The sequence below is a fragment of the Bubalus bubalis genome, chromosome 4, assembly GCF_019923935.1.
Source record: "Bubalus bubalis isolate 160015118507 breed Murrah chromosome 4, NDDB_SH_1, whole genome shotgun sequence".
Lineage (NCBI taxonomy): Eukaryota > Metazoa > Chordata > Mammalia > Artiodactyla > Bovidae > Bubalus > Bubalus bubalis.
In genome coordinates, this window is record NC_059160.1 from 148,544,205 (window position 1) to 148,570,102 (window position 25,898).

The following is a 25,898-nucleotide window of genomic DNA, read 5'->3' on the forward strand; positions in this document are numbered from 1 at the left end:
TGATGTTAATGGAAAAATTTAATACATTTGAAATTCAGCATTACCTCAGAGTTGGAAAGGCAAAATACAATAGCAAAAACCTGGAAACAACCCAAAGGAAGAGAGGATGAATACACTGATAATATATTTAAAAAATCGCATATTACAAAGCAGTCGAAATGAATGAACTATAGCTATTCACCGTGTGGATGAATCTTAGCAGTATACATACTTTAAAATGTTACACTGTTAGGAGCCACTTGAGGGGGGCTACTGGCCAGATCAGACAATTTGCACATCAAAGTAAACAATAATAATGGATTACAATCTGTTGAATAAGATAGGAATACACAAGTTCACATTGATATAATGAAGAGAAAGGAAAGCTCTTTATAGCAGTTGAATGCCAATCCAATAATGGAGAGGAAATGATTGAAATAGAGAATTACCACTTGGCACCAACTATAGAAGTGGATGATTTAGACAGGAGTCTTCAGTGCTAAGGCTGGTATGTGGAGATTTGATAAAGAGTAGTTTACTGGCATGATTTTGGAATACTAATCAATTACAAAGGAAAAAACAGTGAATTTAAGAAGCCAGCATGATCAAGTGATCAAAGTTAACATCACCAGTGTGGGGACGAGTCTACATTTTATGCCTCCTGATGAGACTCACTGAGAAAAGCAAAGCATCATTTTGTGGTATTCCTACAGACAAAGGACCCAGGTTGTAAGCCATCCTATAATAAAAGCTTGTACCTTTTAATAAAACTGTAAAGCTACAAAAGACTGGCAACTCTTCCAGATTAAAGGAGTCTGAAAATACGAAACTATATGCAGTACGTATTTCTGTATAGGATGTTGACCCAGAAATGAAGAGAGACATTGTTAGGCTAGTGGGCAAAATTTGAATAGGCTTAATAGATTGGGTGGTAGTGTTGTACCAATATTGATTTACTGATGTGGAAGATTGTTTGCCATTATGTAGAAGAGTGACCCTGTTCAGGGGAAAACACCCGCTGGAGTGTTTAGGAGTGATGGGACAGCATGACTGCAGTTTGCTCTCTCAACCCACCAACAGTTCAAATAAAGACTAATAACAAAAGACATATGCACGCACACACACACTCAGAGTAAGCAATGAACCAATAAAATGTTAACTGTATGAGAATCTAGGTAAAGAGGACATGGGAGTTCTTTGTACTGTCCTGGCAACTTTTCTATACATTTGAAATTATTTCAAAACAAATTATTAAACTATACACACACACACACATTACTTTCCATGGATACTCACCAGAGTCTAATTTTAAAAATAAATTGCATTTCTGCTAATAAACATATTAAAATTATAAAAATTGAGAAAAATTCTTTTACAGTTAAGTGTTATAAGTCATAAAAGTTCTCAAATATAAAAACATGTAACTGTTGAGTAAGACGTTTCTCCCTGGATTTTTTCCCAAGTGACGATTGTGACTGTATTTGTGTTGAGATAACTATCCTGCCTTACACACATCGTAATCTTTTTTGGGACCACGTGGCTTGTGGGATCTTAGTTCCCCAAACAGGGGATCAAACCTGGGCCTCTAGCAGCAGAAGCATGGAGTCCTAACCACTGGATTGCCAGGGAATTCTCAGTAACCCAGTTTAAAAACAGGCATTTTAATATTTTCCCAAAGAAGATATGCAAATGGATAATCAAGAAAATATGGCCAGTCAAGAAAATATATTCATTAGTTATTAGGGAAATGCAAATCAAAACTGCAATGAGATGCCACTTTACATCCACTAGGATGGTTAGAATCAAAGAGACAATGATAGTGTCGGGAAGAATGAAGACATGGGACGCCTCATTCATTGATGGTAGGACTGTAAAATGGTACAGCTGCTTTGGAAAATAGTTTGGCAGATCCTCAAAAAGTTAAACATAAAGATACTACTACCAGCAATTCCACTCCTATTATTATAGCCAAGAGAAATGAAAACTTGTGTCCATAGAAAAGCTTGTGCGTGAATATTCATAGCAGCATTATTCATAATGGTAAATAGGTGAAAACAACCCAAATGTCCATCAATTGATAAATGGACAAGCAAAATGTAGATCCAAACAATGGATTATTCAGCCATAAACAGAATGAAGTATTGATTCATGCTACAACACAGGTGAACCTTAAAAACAGTACGTTAATTAAAAGAAGCCAGACACAAAGGGCCACATACTGTATAATTCCATTCATACGTAAAGCCCCCAACAGGGAAATCCATAGAGACAGAAAGTAGATTAGTGATTGCCAGGGGACAGGCAGGAAGAAAGGAAAGAAGGATTGACTGCTAATGGGTGTAAGTTCTCTTTTTGGGTGATGCAAGTATTCAAAAATTGATTGTGGTGACTGTTGCACAAGTGTGTGAATACCCTAAAAACCCACTAAATTGTACACTTTAAAAGGATGAATGGTATGATGAGTTATATCTCAATCTTTAAAAGTTTAAAAATATATTCCTCACAAATTTTCTTTCTTTAATAACTTACACTCCTTTTCCTTTACCAAATCCTATTGCTGTTAGTTATTTTTCCAAAATCTATGTCAGAAATCTCTCTTGGCCTGTTACCCTTCTACCAGTGTATCTTGCTTTCGCCTCACACTACAGTTGTACATAGGCCTCTCTCACTAAGAGTAAGGTTGTGTCTTATACCACCTTGCATGTATGTCCCTTGGCACTTACCCCCAGACAAATGTTCATTGAATTATAATTGATATTTACTCTTCCTTCCCTCAATTTTTAGTACAATCATTCACCACATATATATTAAATATCTGCTTTGTGCCAGGGAGTTCAACAAAAAGAACAAATAGGGTTATTATTCTCAGCAGAATTTATAATCTAACAATATCCTTGTATCCTAAGTTTTGTTTAGATCCCCCACTAGATTACAAACCTCCTTCCTTTGTACTTTCCCTAACTACCTATTGTAATGCTCAACATAATAAGCAGTTGCTCAGTACTGGGAATAAACCCAGGTTTGAAATCACACTGCTATAGCACTAACTGAGTTCCTAAACGACTTCTCCAAAGAACTAATATTCAATCTCCCAGGAAGATGATTTAAGTTTCATTCATTCATTAATTTGGCACTTTTTATGTGTCAAGCTTCATTTTCTTGAATCATGATTAAACTGCAACTAAAATTATTTTATAATTTTTTTTTAAATCAAGGGCCAATAAAGATCTATAGGCAGTCTTAGTAGACATAAAAGTAGGCTATATATTTTAGGCATATAAACATATAATCTCTTTTTAAAAAGCTGCTACAGCCAATACTAAACTATTTTCTATGTGGGAAGTTCAGCGTTTATGAATATAGAATACTGATTTATGTGAAGTAAGACGCAAATTACTCTTTTAGGTCAAAACAGCTGAATTTGTTTTAAAAAGTAATACAATTTTGACATACTCCGAACTATAACTGTCCAATGGAAAGCAAAGGGTTTTATCTAATGTTCAATATTATTTATTAAAATTTATTCAATATTATTACACAGAATTTGAAACTGTTGTGACTTTTACTCAATTCAGTGTCCTATTTAGAATAAGAGCAGTGAGAATTATGCTTTACAAACATTGCATTATTACTTCATCATTGTGATATGGCTTTACTTGATTGTACATAGAGAAAAAAAGAACATTGGAATTAAGGCAATAACCACATGTGCAAACCAAGCACAATACCCTGACACAGTCCTTAGTAAAAGCTCTTTTGGTTAGGTGAGGGTTGATGTTGCTGCATGCAGGTCAGTCACTGCTTTGAAGGATAAGCTTTGAATAGCTTCATTCATTTATAAAAATCTCTCCTACTGGCCCACAATGGCCAGAAGAAGCTTTCTGTAATCTCCACTTGTGTCACTTGCAATCATTGTGCCCAGCGTCTTCTGATACATCTGACTGAACATCTGTTTTATCTGGACAAGATCAATCTGCATGCAAGACACGATATTTGTAATATTAGAAAAAAGTTGTTAAAGAAAACTGATAATTTATTAAAATTGTTCTTTAATAGTGAAAAGATCCTAAGTATAACCAAAGCAGAGGGGAAAAAAACACCAAAGAACTGACATTTTATAACTAGCATTTCTACCAGCACTAGCAAAGTGTTGGCCAGGATGCAGAGAAGTTGGAATCCCTGTTCACTGCTGGTAGGAATGTAAAATGGTGCAGCCACTGGAAAACAGTATAGTAATTACTCAAATAAATAAAAATAGAATTACCGTATGACACAACCATTGCACTTCTGAGTATCCACAAAAGTGAAACACAGGCTCAAATATTTGTACACCCACGTTAAAAGCAGCATTATTCACAACAGTCAAAGGGTGGAAGCAACCCAAGTGTCCATTGACGGATGAACGGATAAACTAAAGGTAGTGTATACATTCCCTGGAGAAGGAAATGGCAACCCACTCCAGTATTCTTGCCTGGAAAATCTCGTGGACAGAGGAGCCTGGCGGGCTATAGTTCCTGAGGTTGCAAAGAGTCTGACATGAGCACAATGTATACATACAATGGAATATTATTCAGCCTTAGAAAAGAAGGAAATTCTTACACATGCTACAATGTGGATGAACCCTAAAAACGTTAAAATGGACAAATACTTTATGATTCCACTTATATAAATTAGCTAGAGTAGTCAAATATTGCAATACATAAGATAGAAAATAGAATGGTGGCTGCTAGGAGCTGGGAAGCAAAAAGAATGGTGAATTATTGTTTAATGAATATAGATTTTCAGTTTTTTAAGTTGAAAAAGTTATGGTGGTGATGGTTGTACAACAATGGGAATGTACTTAATGTCACGGAACTATACACTTGAAAGTGATTAAAATGGTAATTTTGTGTTATGTGTATTTTATTATAAAGAAAAAGAGATCCTGCTTAGAAAACTTAAGTCTAAAAAAACAAAGACACAACAAAGTTTTTCCAAATATTGTATTATAGTTGTCTTTTAAAAAATGATTTACCTTCTTTCATATAATTTTGTAGTATATGCTTTCTTTCAATTAAAAAAAGTCTACTAAATATACAAAGTCAAAGAAAGGAATACATTTGAGGCTATATTTAAGTAAAAAGATAAAGATAAAACTTTTATTTTATTATACTGCTGCTGCTGCTAAGTCACTTCAGTCGTGTCCGACTCTGTGCAACCCCATAGACGGCAGCCCACCAGGCTCCCCCGTCCCTGGGATTCTCCAGGCAAGAACACTGGAGTGGGTTGCCATTGCCTTCTCCAATGGATGAAAGTGAAAAGTGTAAGTGAAGTTGCTCAGTCGTGTCGGACTCTTAGTGACCCCATGGACTGCAACCTACCAGGCTCCTCTGCCCATGGGATTTTCCAGGCCAGAGTGCATGCTAAATTTTAAGAATTTCTATGTCCAATAGGGTTGATCTGCATAGGTCTTTCATACAGCTTTCTGTTGATTTTTTTTTGGCAGCGCCTCACGCTTGCAGGATCTCAATTCCCTGACTGCTGAACCTGGCAGCAGTGCTGAACCCTAGCCACTAGACCACCCGGGAATTCCCTCATCCAGTTTTTTACATAAGCAAAATGAAAACCAAAAGAGAAACCTCTTCTTGAATTCCCTGGCAGTCTGTTTCACTAAAGCAAGCCTCTCACAGCAGGAAGAAGGTGAACACTATGCTTTATACAACCTCCGCCAGCAGTGAAAGAGAGCTCTTTCTTAACGTCACTCATGGACTGACAACCAACGGAGGAACTTTTAAGAAATTAACATTCTAAGTGAGACAGAGAAAGACAAATACTGCATGATTTCACTTACATGTGGAATCTGAAAAAACAAATGAACAAATATAACAAAACAGAGTCATAGACACAAAGAGCAAACAGGTAGCTGCCAGAAGGGAGGGGGTTGGGGGCAGGAAGGAAATAGGTGAAAGAGTAAGAGGTACAAACTCCCAGCTGCAAAGTAAATGAATGAAGAGTATGAATGAGTGGGGAATACAGGCAATAACTATGTAGTATTTTTGTATGGTGATATGTCATAATTAGACTTTTCATGGGAATCCTTTTAAAATGTATAGAAATTTCAAATCACAATGCTTTTTAACAGAAACCAGCAGAGTACTGTAGGCAAATACATTTAAAAACAAGCAAACTCATACAAAAAGATAATAAGATTTGTGGTTACTAGAGGTAGTGGATTGATGGGGGCAGACTGGAGAAAGACAATCAAAAGGTACAAACTTCCAGTTAAAAGATAAGTTACTAGGGGTGTAATATACAATGTGATAAATATAATTAACACTGCTTTATGTTATAGACAGTAAATCCTAAAAGTTCTCGTCACAAGGAAAAATATTTTCCTTTAATCTTGAATTTTATAAGATGATGGATGTTCATTAAATTTACTGTGATAATCACTTCATGATGTATGTAAGTCAAATCTCTACGAGGCACACTTTAAATTTATACAGTGGGGTATGTCAATTACATCTCAATAAAACTAGAAAAAAATTGTGTTTAATATTGCTAAGAAAAAAGAATCAACATTCAAAATAAAGTGAAGATCAGACAGAGAGCGCCTCACCTCACTTCGAGTGACCACAATCCTGACCAGGGTGGAGTCATCTGTGCCGGCGCCTTTCATAGAATAGTAGAGCCTCTCAGCAAAGAAGGCAGGGCGGTTCAGGGCACACTGCACTGAAAGTGAGAGAGGCTTCAGACGTGAAATCATGACTTGACAAAGATGTCCACACACCAGCTTCATCTATCACTTCCAGCTGCTTTTGATCATTTCCTATGTAATTATCTCAGAAATCTTAGGTGAGTTGCAGAGTGCTCTCCCCCTTGATTTTTCTCAGCATCCATCTTTCTTTCCAGCTGCATCAGACAGTCTACCTTCATTCTACAAGATTCCCTCTGGCCAGTAAATCCCATTTTCTCTCCACAGATGCAGTCACTTAGGATTCTTAACATTTTCCCCCCTTAACATGAGAAAATGTGTAGCAACTGTACCCTGGTAATACCTAACTAAACGGAATAATGACTAAAATCTGAATTCTAGATGTCAAACGTATCATTTGACTGAAAGAATGATGTAAGATAGATTCCAAGATAAATAAGAAAACACAGACTTGAGATGATAATAGGAAAATTAAGTTAGCAAAGGCTCTACCTTTCATAGAGATGGACTAACTGTACATTATTGTGTTAGCTACAATTACAATAGTAGTATTTATAAGATATTCAATTGCTAATACCAATGTGCTACTAATACTCTCTTTAGTCTTATATTCTCCATGAGAACAAAATTTCCATTTCATTAAGCTTCTGGCCGTCAGGACCAAAAACTGGGCTTTTAATTTCAAACGGAAAAGGTTCTCGTTTGGCTAAATACTTGAAAGGCAATTGGGGACTCAAAATGATGCTTTGTGTGGTGGCACTCTGAAGTTTCCTTAGGGCTTTCCCATTTACCTTAATGGAAATGCTACAATCCGTTATATATTTTTGTATAGTCCTCAAGAAGGGCATAGAGAATAATGACCAAATAATTCCAAAACAATCCTATTTGATTACACCACCAACCATTCATAGGGAACTGCATATAAAAACATAGGATTAGCTTGTCTATGCCTAAGCAGACTCCAGGGAGGCTATACTAAGAATCACCACTTAATGGGAACAACTATTCAAAGCCTCACTCATTTACAAACAAAACGAAGCAAAACATGAAAACAGGAAAAGTGTCTTACAGATGGTCTTCAAACCACTTTCAACATTTCCAGAAAACTCACGGCTGACACTGCTTAACAAATCTCGATTAGCCATCTGTAGACAAAAAAGTATAGGGGTTGAAATATTTTGACACCTTAAAATAGAAGCAAAATCCTCAAAAGAAAAGCTCATACCCTGGAATAGGCCTCCATGGTAGCTTTCAGCTGAGGAAAGCTTCTTGTGGCAAGAATCATGTTAAAGCAAGATTCATCTGTCCCTAGTCTCCCCTCACCAGCCTGGTAGAGACGCTGAGCATCTTCCTGAGCCAGTTGGTGGTTAACATTCTGGTTCTCATCACGATTTCCCTGCAAAAAAAGGAAAGCAGGAGTTAGAAGAAAGTGATACAAGTCTTATTTTTAAAACAAGGTTTTCCAATCTGGTCACTTTTGAATTTAAAAGGACCATTTACTAAAAATTAATGCATAAAGTTTGTCATGCTTATCTTTCATTTCCAAAGAAACTATACTAGTGTAACTAGTATTTTATTACATTGCCAACCGTGGACTTTATAATGTATGATCATGGTTTGATGAGGTTATATTAAAACAAGGGCTTTGAGAGCTAAATTAGAAAACGTTTCCATAAAAAATGACACAGACATTTTACTTTTGAAGGTACAGAAAATTTTGCTGACATTCAGTTTAAAAAGCTTTCTCGATAAGACTAAAGAGACAGGGATTCTTAAAGAAATTACTCTTTTGGGTTTGATCCTTGGTTTACAAGCTGCGGGGTTTTTTGTTTTTATTCAATAAACATTTCTCCAGTAGCAGGTATTAAAGTCTAGGTATGATACAAACCACAGAGATTGGAAATGATTATCACTACTCCAATCCCTCCCACGAAGGAGATAGAAGATGTCTCCAAAGAGGGATTAGGGCTACAACCAAAATCTCTGGGAATTAAATGCATGCTCAGAGCAGGGAATGACAAATGGCCCAGGAGAGTCCAGGAAAGCTTCTCTGAGGAGGTGCTTTGAAGGGTGGTAACTGGGCCAGGAGAAAGAGACTGGTATGTATTCAAACTGCAAACTATAGCACCTCCAGAGGCTGTGGCCACACACACAGACTCATGATCCAGCAAGTCCTGAACACTAACAATGCAGCCACTTCCACCCTCTGGGAGAAATCCCGCGGCCATCAAAGGAATTTCACTTTTCACTTCTCTGGGTCTCCTTCTATCAGTCCAAGTTCTGAGCCAGTGAGCACTGTCTCTTGTCTAGCTTGGGGAGAGATGCACTGAGACGTCCCAGAAGCTGGATATCCCTGACCTCCAAGGTCTGAAGTAACTTTAGATTTCTCATGATGAAGCGACTCCTAAGCCATGCTTTGAGGACCTCGTCTCCTAGGAGATACAAACTACCACTCAAATTAACAAAGTATGATTCTGCTTAGCTGGGATTTAACATCAGCATTATACTGAGTTTCACTTTATATTCACCATGTACCTGAAAGGTATGGAGCACTTATTTTGTACCAGGCTGTATTAGTTAGGGTTCTCCACAGGAACAGAACCAACAGGATGTGCTGTGGTGGGGACAGAAGAAAAGACAAGGCCCCTCCCTCCAACGAAGTTAAGCCAAAAGAGAAAGCATATAATATAGAGGCTCCGTGAACTTCCTTTCATTCATCCAAGTGTAATCTTAATATGTAAGTATTTATTATGAATGTATGCATAAAAATGATGCATGAGACTTTAAGAAGAAGCTATAAATAACACAAGTACTGACAGTCTGTATCAATTTATAGACCAAACTCTTCCCTGGGATGGGATGGGGGAGAGAGGGAGAGAGGAAGCCCTGGGCCTGAATAAGAGTAAAGCTTATAGATGGGTAGTTGGTTTCTCTCTAAAACAGAAACACAAACCCAAACAAGGAAAAGGTCGCCCTCTAGAGTCTTAGTGTCTGTCTGAGGAACAGAATGGAGACGTGTTCCTTGAAGGTTGAGGAACTGTTGTCTGAAGAGCACTGGCACAAGCAATGTATAGAAGCCTATTCTAAATGGGCTGAATACAGCACAGGCAAAGGAGCTCAACAGCAACTCCCCAGATGACTGCCTTTGGCTTCAAGCACACAATATGGTCCCATTGTCCTAGAAAGCCACTTCCAGGACGAGGGCTCTTTATTTTGTAAAATGGTTGGGCCCTGAACCCTGCATCAAGAGACATTCAGCACCTCATTAAAGTCTAAATACTCATTTTTTAGCATTAAATCTGTTTCTGATTTTCTTTTCCGGCTAACCTACCCTCCTGCTCTGTTACTCATTGTGGTAAATTCAATGTCCTCCCACCATTTGCTTTGTTTTCTCACTTGCATACCCACATGCACACTGTCTTTTCTGCAACTACATCCCTTTGCTCTGAGAGCCTCTCTACTTTTAGAATCTTCAAGACTGTCCAACCTTGTGCACTAGCAGGATAGCCAGTAACTCCTGATACTGAATCAGTGTGCTAGTCTTTTGCATCATCTCTTTCAAATATACCCTGATTATTTATAGTATCATTACATATACCCTACTTGGAGAATTTTCTGCAACCCTGCCAGCACATCTAGGGAATCAAAACAAGGAAGGTACTTAAGCACAGTGTTTCAGTGGATGCTGAAATGTTTTCTGCATTTCTGTCTCACTCTGTCGCACTCACATGGCAGACCTGCTTATCTTCAGCCGATGGTCCCAATTAACTGGCAGAACAATGCTAACCTTAAAAATACAGATGCAGCTTCATTCTAAGACACAGAGCCTCAAGTTGATTTCTGATTTCATACAACCTTCATATGGTTAATTGCTGACTCCTTACAACAACCAGATTTACAGAAATAATTTTCAATACAGAAAAAAAGAAACCCATACAGATGATTCTCTGTTGTCCCTCTTAAAGATGTCAAGATTCCACGGGGGCTAGATATTAAAAGGAATAAAGAATGCCCACTGGCAGTAGGCAGTAAAGAATGTTCCCTCCACCAACACTCAGACACTTAATTCAATACTCACCTGGCACATGGATACAAGTAAACGTTCAAAATGCCCTGAAGTATCTGACCTAATGTCCTTTTCAAGGTCTCGTCCAAATTCTGATTGATAACATCTGACTATTTCTCGGATTTCCTGGTTTGTTCTTGTGCACAAAATTTCAATCAACACACGTTCCTGAGTTCCTGCTCCCTATGTGAAATGAAGGGAGAATGAGAGAGAATTACAAACAAAAAGCAAATTTCTGGAAGTTATTAAATCTTAATGTTCTACCAAACATAACTTTGGCCTCCAGACTGAAAAGCTCTATATATTCAGATGATATAAAATAATGTATTGGTTTACCTGTCACTGTAAACTCAGAACTGCATAATTTATGGGGTTTTACATTTGAAATAGGATAAAATACTCAAAGTAAATGCCATATAGTACCTTCATTGCATTCCGTAAACTCCAGGCATCATAATACGTAGATGGCATGAACAGGGCAAGGATCAGTTCTTCCATATTTCCACTTAACTCTGATTTAAGATCTTTGATTAAATCCTGTTACATAACAAACACAAATTCAGTATATGAGCTCTCCAAATTTTGTTTTGCTTAAATTTTTTAAGGGAAATACGAGAAAAATGGAATTGAACTACTTTAAGAAAACCTCAATTTCTGTTCAGAATATCATACACTACAGAATAAGTATTTAAGCTTATTATATTCAAGAAGATCTATTTTAGTTGTTCTATTAATACATACTTAATAATAAACTTATTGTAGTTCCGCCACTATACCAGGTACAAAAAAAGAGGAATTGGAAACAAAGAATAATTCAAATTAACAAAATGATAAACACGTATTTACTTAGTATAAGAAACTGTTCTTGTTTTATGAGGAAGCAGAAATCATCATCATTGTGCTGTTATTTGAGAAGAAAAGACAAACATCTAAAAACTAAAATAAAGCAGCCTGTTCTCCAGCACCAGATGAATAAGCAGCACAGAAATAAGTTGAAGTAGGAAAAGTTAAAGTGGGCTAGAGAGCTTCAGAGAAAACTTTAGTGAAGATATTGAAGAGTATGTAAAAATTAGCAAAGAGAAAGGAGAAAGATATTTCAGGTAAGGAGGAGGGACACAAACAAGAACAGAAAAGTTGTTCCTAGCCTTGGCTATATGCATTAAAATAATCTGCAGAATTTTTCTAAAAAAAAAAATTATGTCAAGAATGAATACTCAGAGATTCTGCATGTGTTTTTAAATTTGAAAAGAAATTATGATATTCTGCTCAGGTTGAGAATTACTTAGTATAGACACAAGAATGAGCAAAGTTTATTCAATGGGACAATAAGACAACCAATTTTGTTACGAATAATGTTTTTAGACATTAGTGAAAACAAAGTTGTAACTATATTCTTGGATTATTACATTGAATACCAAGCTAAAGAACATGGATTTGATTCTGCATGCTGGGAGGAGTCACTGAAAATTTTTATATAAGAAAACAACAGGCAGTATGGATTATAATGACCAAAGACATATATGAAATTTAGCCTGCTAGAATATTTAGATAAGGAGTAATAAAGGTTTGGGTTTGAGTGGTGACAGTGGAAATGGAAAGAAAAAAAGGAGATAGAAGACACATTTCTAAAGAGCCTTTTTACAGATTAGATCAACAAGACAAGCAATAACCAGTTGCCAGGACAACGCAGTGCCTGGCATACACAGGCACTGAAACAATATTCACTGACTGACTGAGAAAGAAGAATGTGGGACCAAAGACTCCACAGCTGGCTAGAGGACAGGGTTTTTACTAATAAGAAGTCCAGAGAAAAAGTGGTGGTGGGTAAGGAAAATAGTCTGGGAATTTAGTTTTAACTCAAAAGTGATACGTGAGAAAATTTAGGACAACAAAGCACAGACTACATGTGAACTAAAGAAATTCATAAAACAAAAAATATTTTTGTGAGAAAAATGAGTCTGATGTTGAACCCTAAGGGAACCTAGAGCTTGTGTCGCTTAAGGAGCCTTAAGAGTAAGGAAGTGGACTCTGGGTTGGGCAGAGAGGGAAAGCAGAGTAGAAAAGATGAATCAGGTCAGTGGGCCTCTACTTCCATTCTGAGAAAAGTTAATTGGATCCAGAGAATGTCAGAAAACTTAGGATTCCTATCTGAATGACAAACCAATGCTACCCCCTCTTGCCCTTTATATTTAAGAAGCCATGGCACCTGTCAGCCACAGAACCTTGCTGGATTTAGTCACTGATCATCCACTCAACAAATATTTATGTGGCTATCTGTTATTGTTCCTGTCCTTGGTACTATAAACACAAAGATGAATATGACATGGTTTGCCCTAGGGCAGCTCACAGTTTTTATGTGGCTATCTGTTATTGTTCCTGTCCTTGGTACTATAAACACAAAGATGAATATGACATGGTTTGCCCTAGGGCAGCTCACAGTTTTTAGGGAGTGGGCACTGAGATTAGTTACAGCAGAGGTTTTACCAAGTGCTATGAGATCACAGTGGAACAAGCAATGAGAGAAACTTCACAAAGTAGCTTAAACAAGCCAAATCCTGGAGAGCTTGTCTGCCATGCAGCAAAAGAGGAAAAGGTATTCCAGGACAAGAAAACAACATACATCAACCACAGAAGCATGTGTGCAGGGAATGGCAAGAGGTTCTGTAAAATTGTAAAACAGGATATGTTTACAAGGAGGGAGAGAAGTGAAAGATGATGCCACGGGCCAAGAATAAGCAAGGGCCACATAAGAAGTCCTTGAATCCCACTTCAAGGAGAAGACTGAGAACCAAGCTACTGATTATGATTATGGTCATAATCTACTTTCTACTGAACATGTGTCACCTATCAGACATAGTAAATGGGTATGATTATGAGATCAAGGACTACTCTAGAATTGGAAAGGCTTTCAAGAGAAATAAATATTGAATACACCTCTTCTGGGGTCTCCGAAATCTAGCTGTCTCTACTTTATACTTATCAGTATTAATAAAAATGTAGTATCCAACCTGACAGAATTCAGGGCCTACAGGCCACTGTTCTTGCTGAGTCCTAAAAAGAAAATGAAACAAAACAAAACATACCTTGCCATACATGGTCTTAAAAGCTGCTTTAATTTTTTGCCTTTGGTCATTGGAACGATTGGCCACAACATCTATAATTGCCTGCTCGTCTGTACCTGAAAGAACCACACAGGTCTAAATAAGGATGAGGTCTGTGTGGGGTGCTTGCTGAGGACATTTTTTAGATTACAAGGTGCCTGGTGCTAGATTAAATTGAAGCGTGTACACACAGGCTCACATATAAACTTGGTTTTGTGATATAAACCTTATTTTTACTTTATATCCAATCACTTGAACTTATTATAAATAAGACAAAAATACGTTTTCCTTACCAAAACCCTTCATCGCTTTACGAAGAACTTCAGCATCTCTCATGGCATCGAAATTGGCAGCGGGTCGGATTGTTCCATGAGTTCCCTGAGTCATCGCAGCAGGCTGAGAACAAGAGGCATAAAATCCAAGTCAGTTATTGTGGTAATCTAATCCTTTCACAATATATGCTATGCTAAGTCACTTCAGTCGTGTCCGACTCTGTGTGACCCCATAGACGGCAGCCCACCAGGCTCCCCCGTCCCTGGGATTCTCCAGGCAAGATCACTGGAGTGGGTTGCCATTTCTTTCTCCAATATATACATATACCAAATCAACATGTTACATACCTAAAACTAACACAATGTTCTATTTCAATTGGGTTTCAATAAAACTGGGAGAAAAACAGTATGAAAAAATATTCAACATCTTTAATAAAAGAAACACTAACTTAAAAAAAAAAATCCCTCCCAACTCAGGTTTCTCTGCTAATAAGACAACAACTTAAGACTTCTCCAATCATCACTCTTAGGCAAGAAAGCCAGTGCTGAGATTTCAGGACAAGAATATTTATTTTTGTGTCGGAACAGATACAGACCATCCTTCTCCTGCCAAAAGACATCATCAAGACGCCAAACTTTCAGGAAACAAGACAGTCAAGCTTGTGAAGTTAGTCACAATCTTTCTATGCCTTGGTTTCCTTCAAGGGAGAATAGGGGGGAAAAGAGATTGATCCCTGAGCAGTGTGCGATGAGTGGCAGTGTTTTATTTAAAGAATATAATAATGGCTTTAGGGAGGCAGAGTCAGAGTTGCCCAGTGAGATTTCAAACAAGCAATGTAATTTTGGTAATCTCTCTTCATTTTCAGTATAGGCTCTGATTATTAGACATAAAATAAAACATCTTACAATAAGAAAAGCACAAAAAATGAAATTGATGACTAGAGACTCTTGGAGTTATTCATCAATTTTTTAAGGATAAACCAAAAAGCAAAACAATGGATACATTTTTTAAACACCCATCTATGAAGAAATTTAAAAATCACCAATGACAAAGACCACAGTAATAAGTGTTTTAGGCAAGAATCACTAATTTGATGCTAAAATTAGTGGGTAAAAGTATAATGTGTATACTTTGTAACATTACAGCAGAAAACCTAGCAGACATCATCTGAAACAAATGATCAACACCAATTATCACCAGTAAGAGGGTACATCAACAGTAAGTGCCTCCTGGTAAGACGCACTAGGGGCACAGCATCACTTCTGTGGTATTCCTGTTAGAAAGGCATGACCTAGATTTAATCAGAGGGACTTATCAGACAAACCCAAATAAAGGAATATTTTACAAAATAACTGGTAGTACTCTTCCAACGTGTCAAGGTGATGAACAACAAGGACTGAAGAACTATTTCATATTAAAGGAAACTGAAGAGACATGACAACAAACACAGTGTTTCATCCTGGATTTGATCCTGAGCCGAAAGGACATTACTGGGACAGTTAATGAAATCTGAATAAAGTCTAAAGGTGGAGTAATAGTGTCATTAAAACATTAATTCTTGATCACTGTATTTATGTTAGAAGTTAATATTTGGGGAATCTGAGTAGAGGGTATGTATATAGGAATTGGCTCAGTCAGTAAAGAATCTGCCTGCAATGCAGGAGACCTGGGTTTGATCCCTGGGTCAGAAGATCCCCCGGAGGGGGAAATGGCAACCCACTCCAGTATTCTTGCCTGGAAAAATCCCATGGACAGAGGAGCCTGGCAGGCTGCATACAATTCATGGGGTCGCAAAGAGTCAGATACACTTAGTAACTAAACCATATATAATTTTTACAACTTTTTAATGTTTGAAATTATTACAAAATTAAGTTTAAAAATTCTAAATACAAAGTTATGAAACAGTTTATTAGTTTTCTTAAAAGACTCAAATCAGGGCTTAAGAGAGATGAGATGAGACAAGATGATATCCCACCACATTTTTTAAAAATTAATTTTAATAATATATTTTATTTAACCAAGTATTTCTAAAGTATCATTTAAAGATGAAATCAACATCGTTTCAAAATATAAAATTATTCAGCTGCTATTTAGGCAACTGAAACTGTATTTCAAGTTATACCCATTGAATACAGCAATATGCTAGCCTGGAAAATCCCATGGACGGAGGAGCCTGGTGGGCTGCAGTCCATGGGGTTGCTAGAGTCGGATACGACTGAGCGACTTCACTTTCACTTTTCACTTTCATCCATTGGAGAAGGCAATGACAACCCACTCCAGTGTTCTTGCCTGGAGAATCCCAGGGATGGGGGAGCCTGGTGGGCTGCCGTCTATGGGGTCGCATAGAGTCGGACACGACTGATGCGACTTAGCAGCAGCAGAGGGGACAAAGTGTTTGGGGAGAAGCAAACCAGACCATCTTTCAGCAAACACTTTTACAGTCTGTAATTCCTCCCACTCATCTATACATTTTTTCCTACCAATAAGCCTAACAATCATCTGTCACTAGTTTCTAAGCCAGCAATGTAAGCAAAGAACTAACAAGAAATATTTGTATTGTGGTTTTAAGGAAAACTAAAAATATTCTACTTGTAGCATATATTCAGGTAGAAAAATTTTTTCAACATATTGCCTTTAGATGAGGCTTAATGTATCAAAAACTATGAAAGTTTCCTTTGATGTAACCATTGTGACTAAAATCCTAAGCAGGGCAGAAGGTTCTGATTAAAATACACTGAACTAGGTAGAAAGAGAAACTAACTCCCATCAGGTACTGTTTGATGACTCGCATTTTGTCATCTTGTTTCTAAAAACAAAAACAACAACAAAAACCTATTCCATTTTTCATCTGGAGGGAAAATGGCTTTGTTTTATTCTTTGTTCAAAGTCCAAGTTTGAAGTGTCTCTTGTCACCGAGAATACTATCATCCTGCAGGCATTATTTTGAACTCAAAAGAAATCAGGGTCCATGTTTTTGAGGTCAAATCTCTAACTACAGAGGATTTCCCAGCACAGCAAAGCCCCTACTATCAGCCACCAAGAGTCCCACCCTTTGACACCCATTTGATTCCAACCTTTTTGCTGAAAAAGTGCCATAGAATTAGAATTGGATCAATCAAGAGAGGTCACTTGCCTGAACTACTCAACCAAGTCACACACACAGCAACCAACCTCCACCAGCAGATTGTCAGAGACAGGGAGCTCACGAGGTAGTCTATTCAATCTCCATCTAAAAGCTCTTCCAAAATCTACTGCTCTGTTAACTGCCTGGTTTTAGTTTAAGGTAGTAATTGTTACACGAGATAAGCTGCAGGTATATGTGTATTTTACTTTAAGTGTTTTTATGTTTAAAAATCTTTTATATTCAGTCATAAAATGATGTCTTTAAAAGTATATGCATGCTTAAACTAAACTAAAATAAAAATTCTCATAACAAATGTTTAGAATAGCTACAGATTTATAATATGATTAACAATCAACTTTCAACAATTTTTTAAAAAAAGAAGTGAAAGCAATTTACTATGGGCTTTCAAGGAATATCATTTACTCTATCAGTAAAGTAGCATATTTTAACAAAGAGACTGCTGTTCTGGAAAGCCGAAGAGCTAGGATCTAGTCTCAGCTTTGTCATTCACTAGCTGTGTGGCCCGGGACAAGTTCCTTAATCTCTCTGGAGCTTAAATACCTCAAATCAGGAAAGTAAGCCAGAAAATGGCTAAATTGTTTCTCTTCCAATACTGTAATCCCTTTCCCAACCCAGCTGAAGAAAAAGCTTAAAAACGCTGGACTTTTATGAATAGACAGTATGAAATGAGAAAATCAAGATAAAGTAAACATAAAACTGCTTATGTTCCTAATAACCTGCATAGGGTATAAAGGAATTAACAAGTCAATTAAAGAATAAAACTTAATATTAAAGTAAGGAGCTACACTGAAATGGGGCAAGGATTTGATATATGGGAGACCTTCTGGGACTACTGAAAAATCAATTTAACAGACATTAATCACTACCATGCTTAAAGGGCCTGCCAAGCACTACAGGGACATAAAGATAAAATAGCTATCGTGAGCCCTCGAGGAAGTGGTGAGAGACAAATACACAAGAAATTAGAAACAAATGAAGGCACGTTTAGGGGACTGAGTGATTAGTGAACATTAGAAAACCTTACTCACTTCACTGCTATAATCCCAAGAAACAGGAGAGAAAACAGGATAGGAAGGAAAGGATTCTGTATTGATCTGAAAGAAGAGCGGAAAGTTATAAAGGCAAAAATGGAAAATAAAACCATACTTCATAAAACACGGCTAGAAATATCAATCACCCAGCCACCTGAGTTCATAGTTATACTGCCAGCAAGCGAGGAGGAAAAAGAACTAAAACCAATGCCGAGAATCCAATCTAATGATTGAATCTCTATGGAGAAAAGAGTATGGGTGTCCTCACCTGAGAGAAGGGACCTATGTTTGTCTTATCAAAGTCATCAGGACACTGGTGGACCAAAGAGCATGGAGTCTATCAGAAGCAAAGGTTAAAGTCTTAAGTGTCTCTTACAGACCATCTTCCCTGCTTCAAGGAAATCTCTAAGATCAATAAAGGCGTTGCGCCCTTCTTTAGCAGACTTAATTTAAAAGACAGGAACGAAAAATACCTGAGTAGGGTAAGGAGATTGTCCTCCAGGATACTGAGAAGGCATCGCTCCCCCAGGAAAACCACCTATATATTAAGAAAAAATACAGCAAAAGGTATTAACTGATTTAATTTTTCAAAACAGTACTGATATATTACGAACATGGAAACATATGAGAACACTCACACTTATGTTAGTCACTAGAATAATTTTTAAGTATCATGATATACTGAATCAAAAAACAGCTTTGGTCACAAGGACTTTTAAAAATATTCCATGTTGTAATTTCTTTAAAACAATTTAACACAATTTGTTTAAAAATAATACTTTAAAAAGAAGAACAAAATAGTTGAACCAGATTAAATTCTGATTCTGTTTGGAAAGGATGGCAGCACATGGTTCTGGGCTCATTCCCTTCGTGTTACACGAATGACAGAGAAATTCCTAAAGGTTTCGTTTTTTTTTGCTTCAGGAGAGATAATTTTTTTTAATTGAAAAAAGCTGGTCCTTATTTCCATATTATGATTAAACCTTTTTTATCAGATTAATACATTTTCATGAAACCAGATAGTACCTAAGAAGTATTTAGTATAAACTTTTACTAAAGATGATCCCAAACACAAACTAAGTTCTTTCAATGGCAACTGAAAAATTTAAAATATCAAGCCATTGTGCTTCTCTGGACAGTTGATACCTACCAGGCAGTGGGACCTGTGCTGGGCCACCCCCATAAGACTGTGTAGGTGGCTGTGGATAGCCAGAAAAGCCTGCTCCACCTGGTGGGGCTCCAAACCCTTGGCCTGGAAGAAGAACAAGAGAGAAAAATAAACTATAGTGACAGGTCTCATGATTGAAGTGAAAACTTTACAAATAATAAAAGAAATATTCTATAATGCTACAGTAGCAGTCCCTTTGGTCTAAATTCAACTTCTCAACAACTCCTTCCCCATTAAAAAATACATTAAAAAAATGTTACTTCTTTCATTTGCCCTAATGACTTACAATATAAAAGTGCTAAGTTTTTTCTTTTTTTTTCTTTTTTTTTTACATCTTGTGGCGAGAGCTGTCCTAAGGTCACAATCATGCTAAAATCAAATGTCTCAATCAGTTCTTAAGATTACAAATTATCAAGCGAACCATTAGTCCTTTATGACCATGAGATTTATTCTAATTCCTTCACAACAGAATTTTGGAGATCGCTCCTGAGATTTCTCCAGCTTTCATGCCTCCTCAGAATCTTTATCCCTCTATCTTGCCAGCTAAGTCCTTACTATCTAAGGTAGAAAGCAGGCTAAGAGCAACTCTGATTTCATACAAATCAAGCAGGAACAAAAAAGGATTAAAGAGACAAGAAAAGAAGTGTTACACTACTTCCACAACCCATGACTCACCTCCAGGATAGGATGGAGCTCCGCCTGGCTGTGGGGCGCCGGGATAGCCTCCAGGGGCTGGATAGCCACCAGGGGCAGGGTAGCCTCCAGCTCCTGGGTAGCCACTACTTGGTGCTGGTGGGTAGGCACCTCCTCCCATCGGAGGGAAACCACTAGGATAAGGATACTGACCAGGAGGGGGGAAAGATGACTCCTGACCTGTAGGCTGAAAAACCAGAAAAGTTTTCAAATGACTGTGATCATTGAGAAACAGAACCTAGCTAAGAAAACAAAGATAACTGTTAAGATCTAGCTTATTCTTTTACATATTAAAAAGCCCATTAGAAGTCCTGATATCTCATATTAGTTTATCAGTATAGTAGTTTGTCAGGATACCTGTCAGAATTCAGTTTTATGTAAATCTATGTGTGTTAGGCAAGAAGAGTCTGTTTCTCTATTTGGGAGTGTCTCTTTTCAAACCTCAAGGCTTAAAAAAAAAAAAAAAACCTCAAGGCTTCATGAACAACTAGCAAAGCTCAGTATAGTTTCTTCATTTTCCTAGCACCTGGAAATATGGGAAAGATCTGCCTCTCTACCCTAAAGAGAAGAATTCACAGCTTTCTTGTAATACACCTGGACCTGTGTATAATAGAAAGAATAAAAAAGTGACCTGAGCACATACTAGGTGTGACATTTGGGACCTCAATTCAGATAACACAATATCTAAGTCTGAAGAGACTGTTGTTGTTTAGTCACTAAGTCGTGTCCAACTCTTTGAGACCCCATGGACTGTAGCTGCCAGGCTCCTCGTCCGTGGGACTTCCCAGGTAAGAATACTAGAATCAGTCGCCATTTCATTCTCCAGGGGAATCTTCCTGACCCAGGGATTGAACCCACTTCTCCTGCTTGGTAGGTGGATTCTTTACCACTGAGCCACCTGGGAGGAAGCCCAAAGAGACTGTTACATGTTCACTAAACTTTTTCCCAGGCCACAGAGACTACATTTCCCAGGATATGACTGAATACTGGTAAAGGACAGTGGACAGAAGTGGACAGAAGTAATGTACACCACTTCCAGCCTGGTCCCCATGACTCCCTGCCCAATCCTCTAAGATCTCTCTTCCTCTCTCATTTCCTTCATCTGCCAGCTGGAAGCAAAGAATCCAGTGGAGGACTCCAAAGCACTAGAGGATGGTAGAGTCAATATACTAAGGCAACAGAGGATAGACGGAGCCTGAAAACCCACAGGATGAAATGGAACAAGGTCTCTTAGCTCCCTACCACACACTTCCCCCATCATCCCCACCACTGATTCTAGGAGACTGGAGTAAGCAAGAAATAGGTTTTTATTGTGTCGAGCCATCGGGATGTTGAGATTGTCTGTTTTAGCATTAGCCTATACTGATAGAAATGGTTGCCAGAGTCCAGTTTAGTATATAGGGACCTGGGAACATAGTTACAAATTTCATTTCTCTTATGACAAATTCAGGAGAACTATATATTCACTTTACACATAGGTACACATATTGTCACTAATCCATATAGGCCCCTCTTTCTATTTACCCAGAATTACAAAGAAGCCCTACATACTTATGAGCATAAAACTGAAATACACTAACCTCAGCTATGAGGTTAGTCCTCGGAACAGTATAGGTAAACAGCAAAGTAGAACTTGGTAGCACATTTATAACATGTACTCAGAATACTAAAAGTCTCAGAACTACAAATCCAGGGCCTTCTAATCCACTGCAATTTGTGTTCTCTGAGTCAAGCCCTTCTTAATTTAAACATCCGACACACAGGTTAAAAACCAGTGACTCATAGGATGGATTTAGTTTACATACATGTTGTATTGAATCATACAGTATTTAACATTTTAAAATATGCATTTCCCAATTTAAAAAAATGGGCAGTTTCATATAAAATCTAGATTTTATTTATATTTAAGCTTTACTTAAAGAAATGGAATACCCAGCAACATTGAATCAACCTCCCTGTATGGACACATCAGGCTGAAGTGGACTAACAGGTGCTTTTCCATAGGTGATGCAAGTCCTTGTAGTTCCTCCACAACCCTGCCTTCACTCACGTACTCTACTCAGTACTTCTGGCTGTTTGAATTTATAACCGCTGCTCTAGCATATTTGTAACATCTGTCATGGGTTGGCTGGTCCTATGCAACACCTGTTCCCAGGACATGAGCTATTTTAGTATCCTAAGTGGCAATACTTACGGGATATCCAGGGAAAGGTGGGTAGCCTGTGGGCGGATAGCCTGGGTATGACATTCTGTAACAACAATAAGAAATGTCCTCTGTAATTTCCTATAAGGAATAAGGCCTTTGAAGATATACATTGTCACAATCTAAATCAAATCACGTCTTCTGAAAGAAAGAGCCTATCAGGCAGGCTGACTCAGTAGTTCTGAGATGGGGCCCGAGCTTCTGTATTTCTAACTACCCTTCCCGGTGATGCTGTTGCTGCTGGTCTGTGAGCACTATTTTGATATCAGAATATTTAGGCATTTCTGAATCTACCATTTAATTTGGCAAGTTTATCAATGTGTGTTTTGGCTCTTCTCCCCAGTACAGCTATAAATGATTTGTATTTCTCTTTTATCAAGACCCCAAACAATGATATATACATACTAATATATATAAAATAGATGACAAATAAAGACCTACTGTTTAGCATAGGGAACTTTACTCAAGTCTCTGTAATGGGTTACATGGGAAAAGAATCTCGAGTGGATATACGTATAAGTGATTCACTTTGCTATACGCCTGAAACTAACACTGATATACACAATACTGTAAATCTATACTCCAGTTAAAATAAAAAAGATCCCAAACAAATCCAGTTCAACATTTACAAAAACCCATAATGTAATAAGCACTGTTCTAGGTGCTGATAAAGAGATGAGAGGGGCAGGGGGAAGTAGCCTGCCTTTTGAATATATAGTATAGGAAAATTAGAAAATAAATTTAAGTTATCATTGTGTCCCTTATGACATAGCACAGTGCAGAAGCTAAAAACTTGCTAAATTGAAAATGAGTGGGCATATATCTAGCGGAAGTTAAAAATTATTAAGAAAGATAATAAGAATACTGATTCAGACAGTTCTGAACCAGTCATCTGGGATCCAAAGACCTGGATGCAAAGGATGTTAAATCATTTTTTTTTCCCTTCTTCTCCAAGCCCAGTTGATAAAAGGAGTAAAGGAGAAGCAATACCATCTAAGAAAAGTGAGAGGGACCAAGGGTAAAAGAGGTCAGGTTCCAAAGAAAAAGTCTGAAAATAATTTATGGGAGAAATTAATAATAATTTTAAAGACAACAAGTGTTATAGCACCAAAGACTACATAAGTTATTTAAATTTCTGAATCTCAGGAACTGTTCCAGTGACAAAGTCCTATTTCTACAGTCTAAAACTACTACATTAAGTCTCACCTTAAAGGGTTCTAGAGGAATTATGCCAACAAGAGTGTCAGAACAGAATGAAGATAAATACTACCTGCATATAAGAAAACAAAGCAACTTTAAGAAAGTGAATCTGGGTATATTTTAAATAATAATAATATAAAAGAGTAGAATGCAATGCCATTTCCAGGATGTACTTTATAAAAATACTTACAAAAATGCAAAATTATTACACATACAAAGCTATTCATTACAGCACTATTTGTAACAAAAAAAGGTTAGGGAATTCCCTGTCAGTCCAATGGTTAAGATTCAGCACTTTCACTGCTAGGGCGTAGTCGGGCACTAAGATTCCACAAGCCATGCAGTGTGGCCAAAATAAAACATTAAAAACAACCTAAAAGACCATTAATAAGGGACAGCTAAAACAGATTACAGAAAGCCATACAATAAAATGTTAGGCAACTATTAAAAATGAGCAGCTCTCTTATATGTATGGCTGAGTCCCTTTGCTGTCTACCTGAAACTATCACATTGTTAATTGGCTATACTCCAATACAAAAGAAACAGTTCAATAAAAAAACATGAGCAGCTCTCCTTTTATTCATATAAGAAACCATCTCTAAGTCACATTAAGTGGGAAAAAAGCAAGATGAAAAACTGCATAGATACTCTGCAACCAAATGTGTAAAACATACAGTTATTTGTATATAGAGAATATCCCTGAAAGTAGACTCAACAAAGTAGGAAACAGTACCTTGGAGAGGAGAACTAGAGCATAATGAGACTTTTCAATGTAGTTATAGACCTTTTGGAATTATGCATGTATCATCTATTTCAGATTTTAAAAGCTTTTGTACAAAGCTTAAACAAACCCAAGGGTGACTCAACAAACTACTCAACTTTGCCCAAAGAATAATTAGACTATACTGGTGAACCACAGCTTTTACTTCCTTTTCAACATTCTTAGTCAGCAACTACTTTTTATAAGTCTAGAAAAGCATTCCTGGTTCTCCAGACCATCTCCACCCAGTGAGTCAACTACTAAAAGGGTTGGGTCTCACTAGGCAAGTCTCAGAGATGGCATGAAGCCCAGGAACACAGGAGGTAGCTGTTCCAAATTTATGAAACAAATGAAACAAAACAGGAAGGGTGAATGAAGATGGCCAACAGTAGATACTACAATTTTCCAAAATCTGCCTCTTGATTGGGAAGGACCATTTAAATCTGTCAGCAAGGGCTCTTCGATAAAGAACTGGAGGCAGAACTATAGGCTCTGGCATGGTCACCACCAGTGAGGACTGAAAGGCTTCGGTTTGCAGTAGTTCTACCTCCTTATCTAGTGCTTGAAACCCCTTCCCTGACTGGTAGGTAACTCATTATACTCATTATCTAATTAGGACAGGTTACTTTATCAGATCAGTTCCCCACCAACTGGCAGAAATTAAGGAAGTTTAGAGGCAACTGGACGACTTCCTTTCATTTCTGTCACTTTACGGTGGACATCAGCCATCTTCTGAAGAAGAGTTCACCCAGGTTAGGCTCATATCCGCATAGGTTTGCTGCCGTTTAGGAACTAGGAATCAAATCTGGAATGCTACTTCCTACAATAGTTTCCAAGAATTATAAACCTGGGCCAGTGTACAATTTCAGGCTTCCGCATTGGTCCTAGGGCTCACTAAGCAAAGTACAAATTCCCCGTTTCCCTAAATTTGCTGTGTCACCAAGAAATCTAGTCGGACTTAGCTGCTCGCTGGTTTTCCTACTCAGGTCTCCTAGAGGGCCGCTTCAGCAGGCCCATCCTCTGGCCTCAGTCCCTCCACCTGTGGTCCACCTGCCTGCGCCGGAGGCCTCACTGCTCCCTAGGATCCCCGGACAGACGAGGGGCAGAGACAACCGGCGAACAGGACTTCCCGTGGTCTGGCCACCTCGCCGACCCCGCCCGAATGCACCCCCGGCCGAACGTCCCCACCAGGCAGCCCGGGTCCCAAGATGCGCGCACCGGCTCGCCGGCCACCCCTGGGGCCTATAGGCCCCTCCAGCCTCCCCCCGGTCCCCCGCGCCGGTTCGAGGCCGCAGGCGGGGCCCCGCCCACTCCCGGGTGGCCGGCCACGGAGCTGGGCGGGGCGAGGTAACCGAGGGGCTGAGGGTTGCAAGGGTAGCGGGCGCCGTTCCTCACCTGACCCCGCGGAGCAGCGTCACGGCCCAACCTGGTCCGGAGCAAGATGGAGCCGGGGGCGGGTCCGGGAAGGGCGGGGCGCCCGGCCGCCACCGGAGCCCGTTAGGGCCGCAGCCGCGGCCGGGAACGCCTCTGGGCTAGGACAGGGCAGTGCCGGCGGGGCCCGTCCGGGCGACCTTTGGGACCCCGG

The 25,898-nt window shown here is 38.4% G+C and overlaps 1 protein-coding gene across 4 annotated transcripts; it reads right to left on the reverse strand.

The window, feature by feature from the left end:
• Positions 1–25,898, reverse strand: ANXA7 (annexin A7). Of its 4 annotated transcripts, none has more exons than XM_006052677.4 (15): positions 25,709–25,898; positions 23,560–23,623; positions 22,345–22,399; positions 20,133–20,337; positions 19,440–19,541; positions 18,763–18,827; positions 18,287–18,352; positions 14,134–14,236; positions 13,823–13,917; positions 11,163–11,276; positions 10,752–10,922; positions 7,899–8,069; positions 7,743–7,818; positions 6,578–6,690; positions 1–3,952 (listed from the first exon to the last, which is right to left on the reverse strand). In XM_006052677.4, the coding sequence occupies exons 3-15, from the start codon at positions 22,396–22,398 to the stop codon at positions 3,830–3,832; spliced, it is 1,458 nt and encodes a 485-aa protein (XP_006052739.1). In that variant the 5' UTR covers position 22,399; positions 23,560–23,623; positions 25,709–25,898; the 3' UTR covers positions 1–3,829. The 4 variants fall into 4 exon arrangements, with proteins under 4 accessions (XP_006052739.1, XP_044798191.1, XP_006052738.1 ...); XM_044942256.2 differs by lacking the exon at positions 25,709–25,898 and adding an exon at positions 25,532–25,548; XM_006052676.4 differs by lacking the exon at positions 23,560–23,623 and having other exon boundaries at positions 25,709–25,896.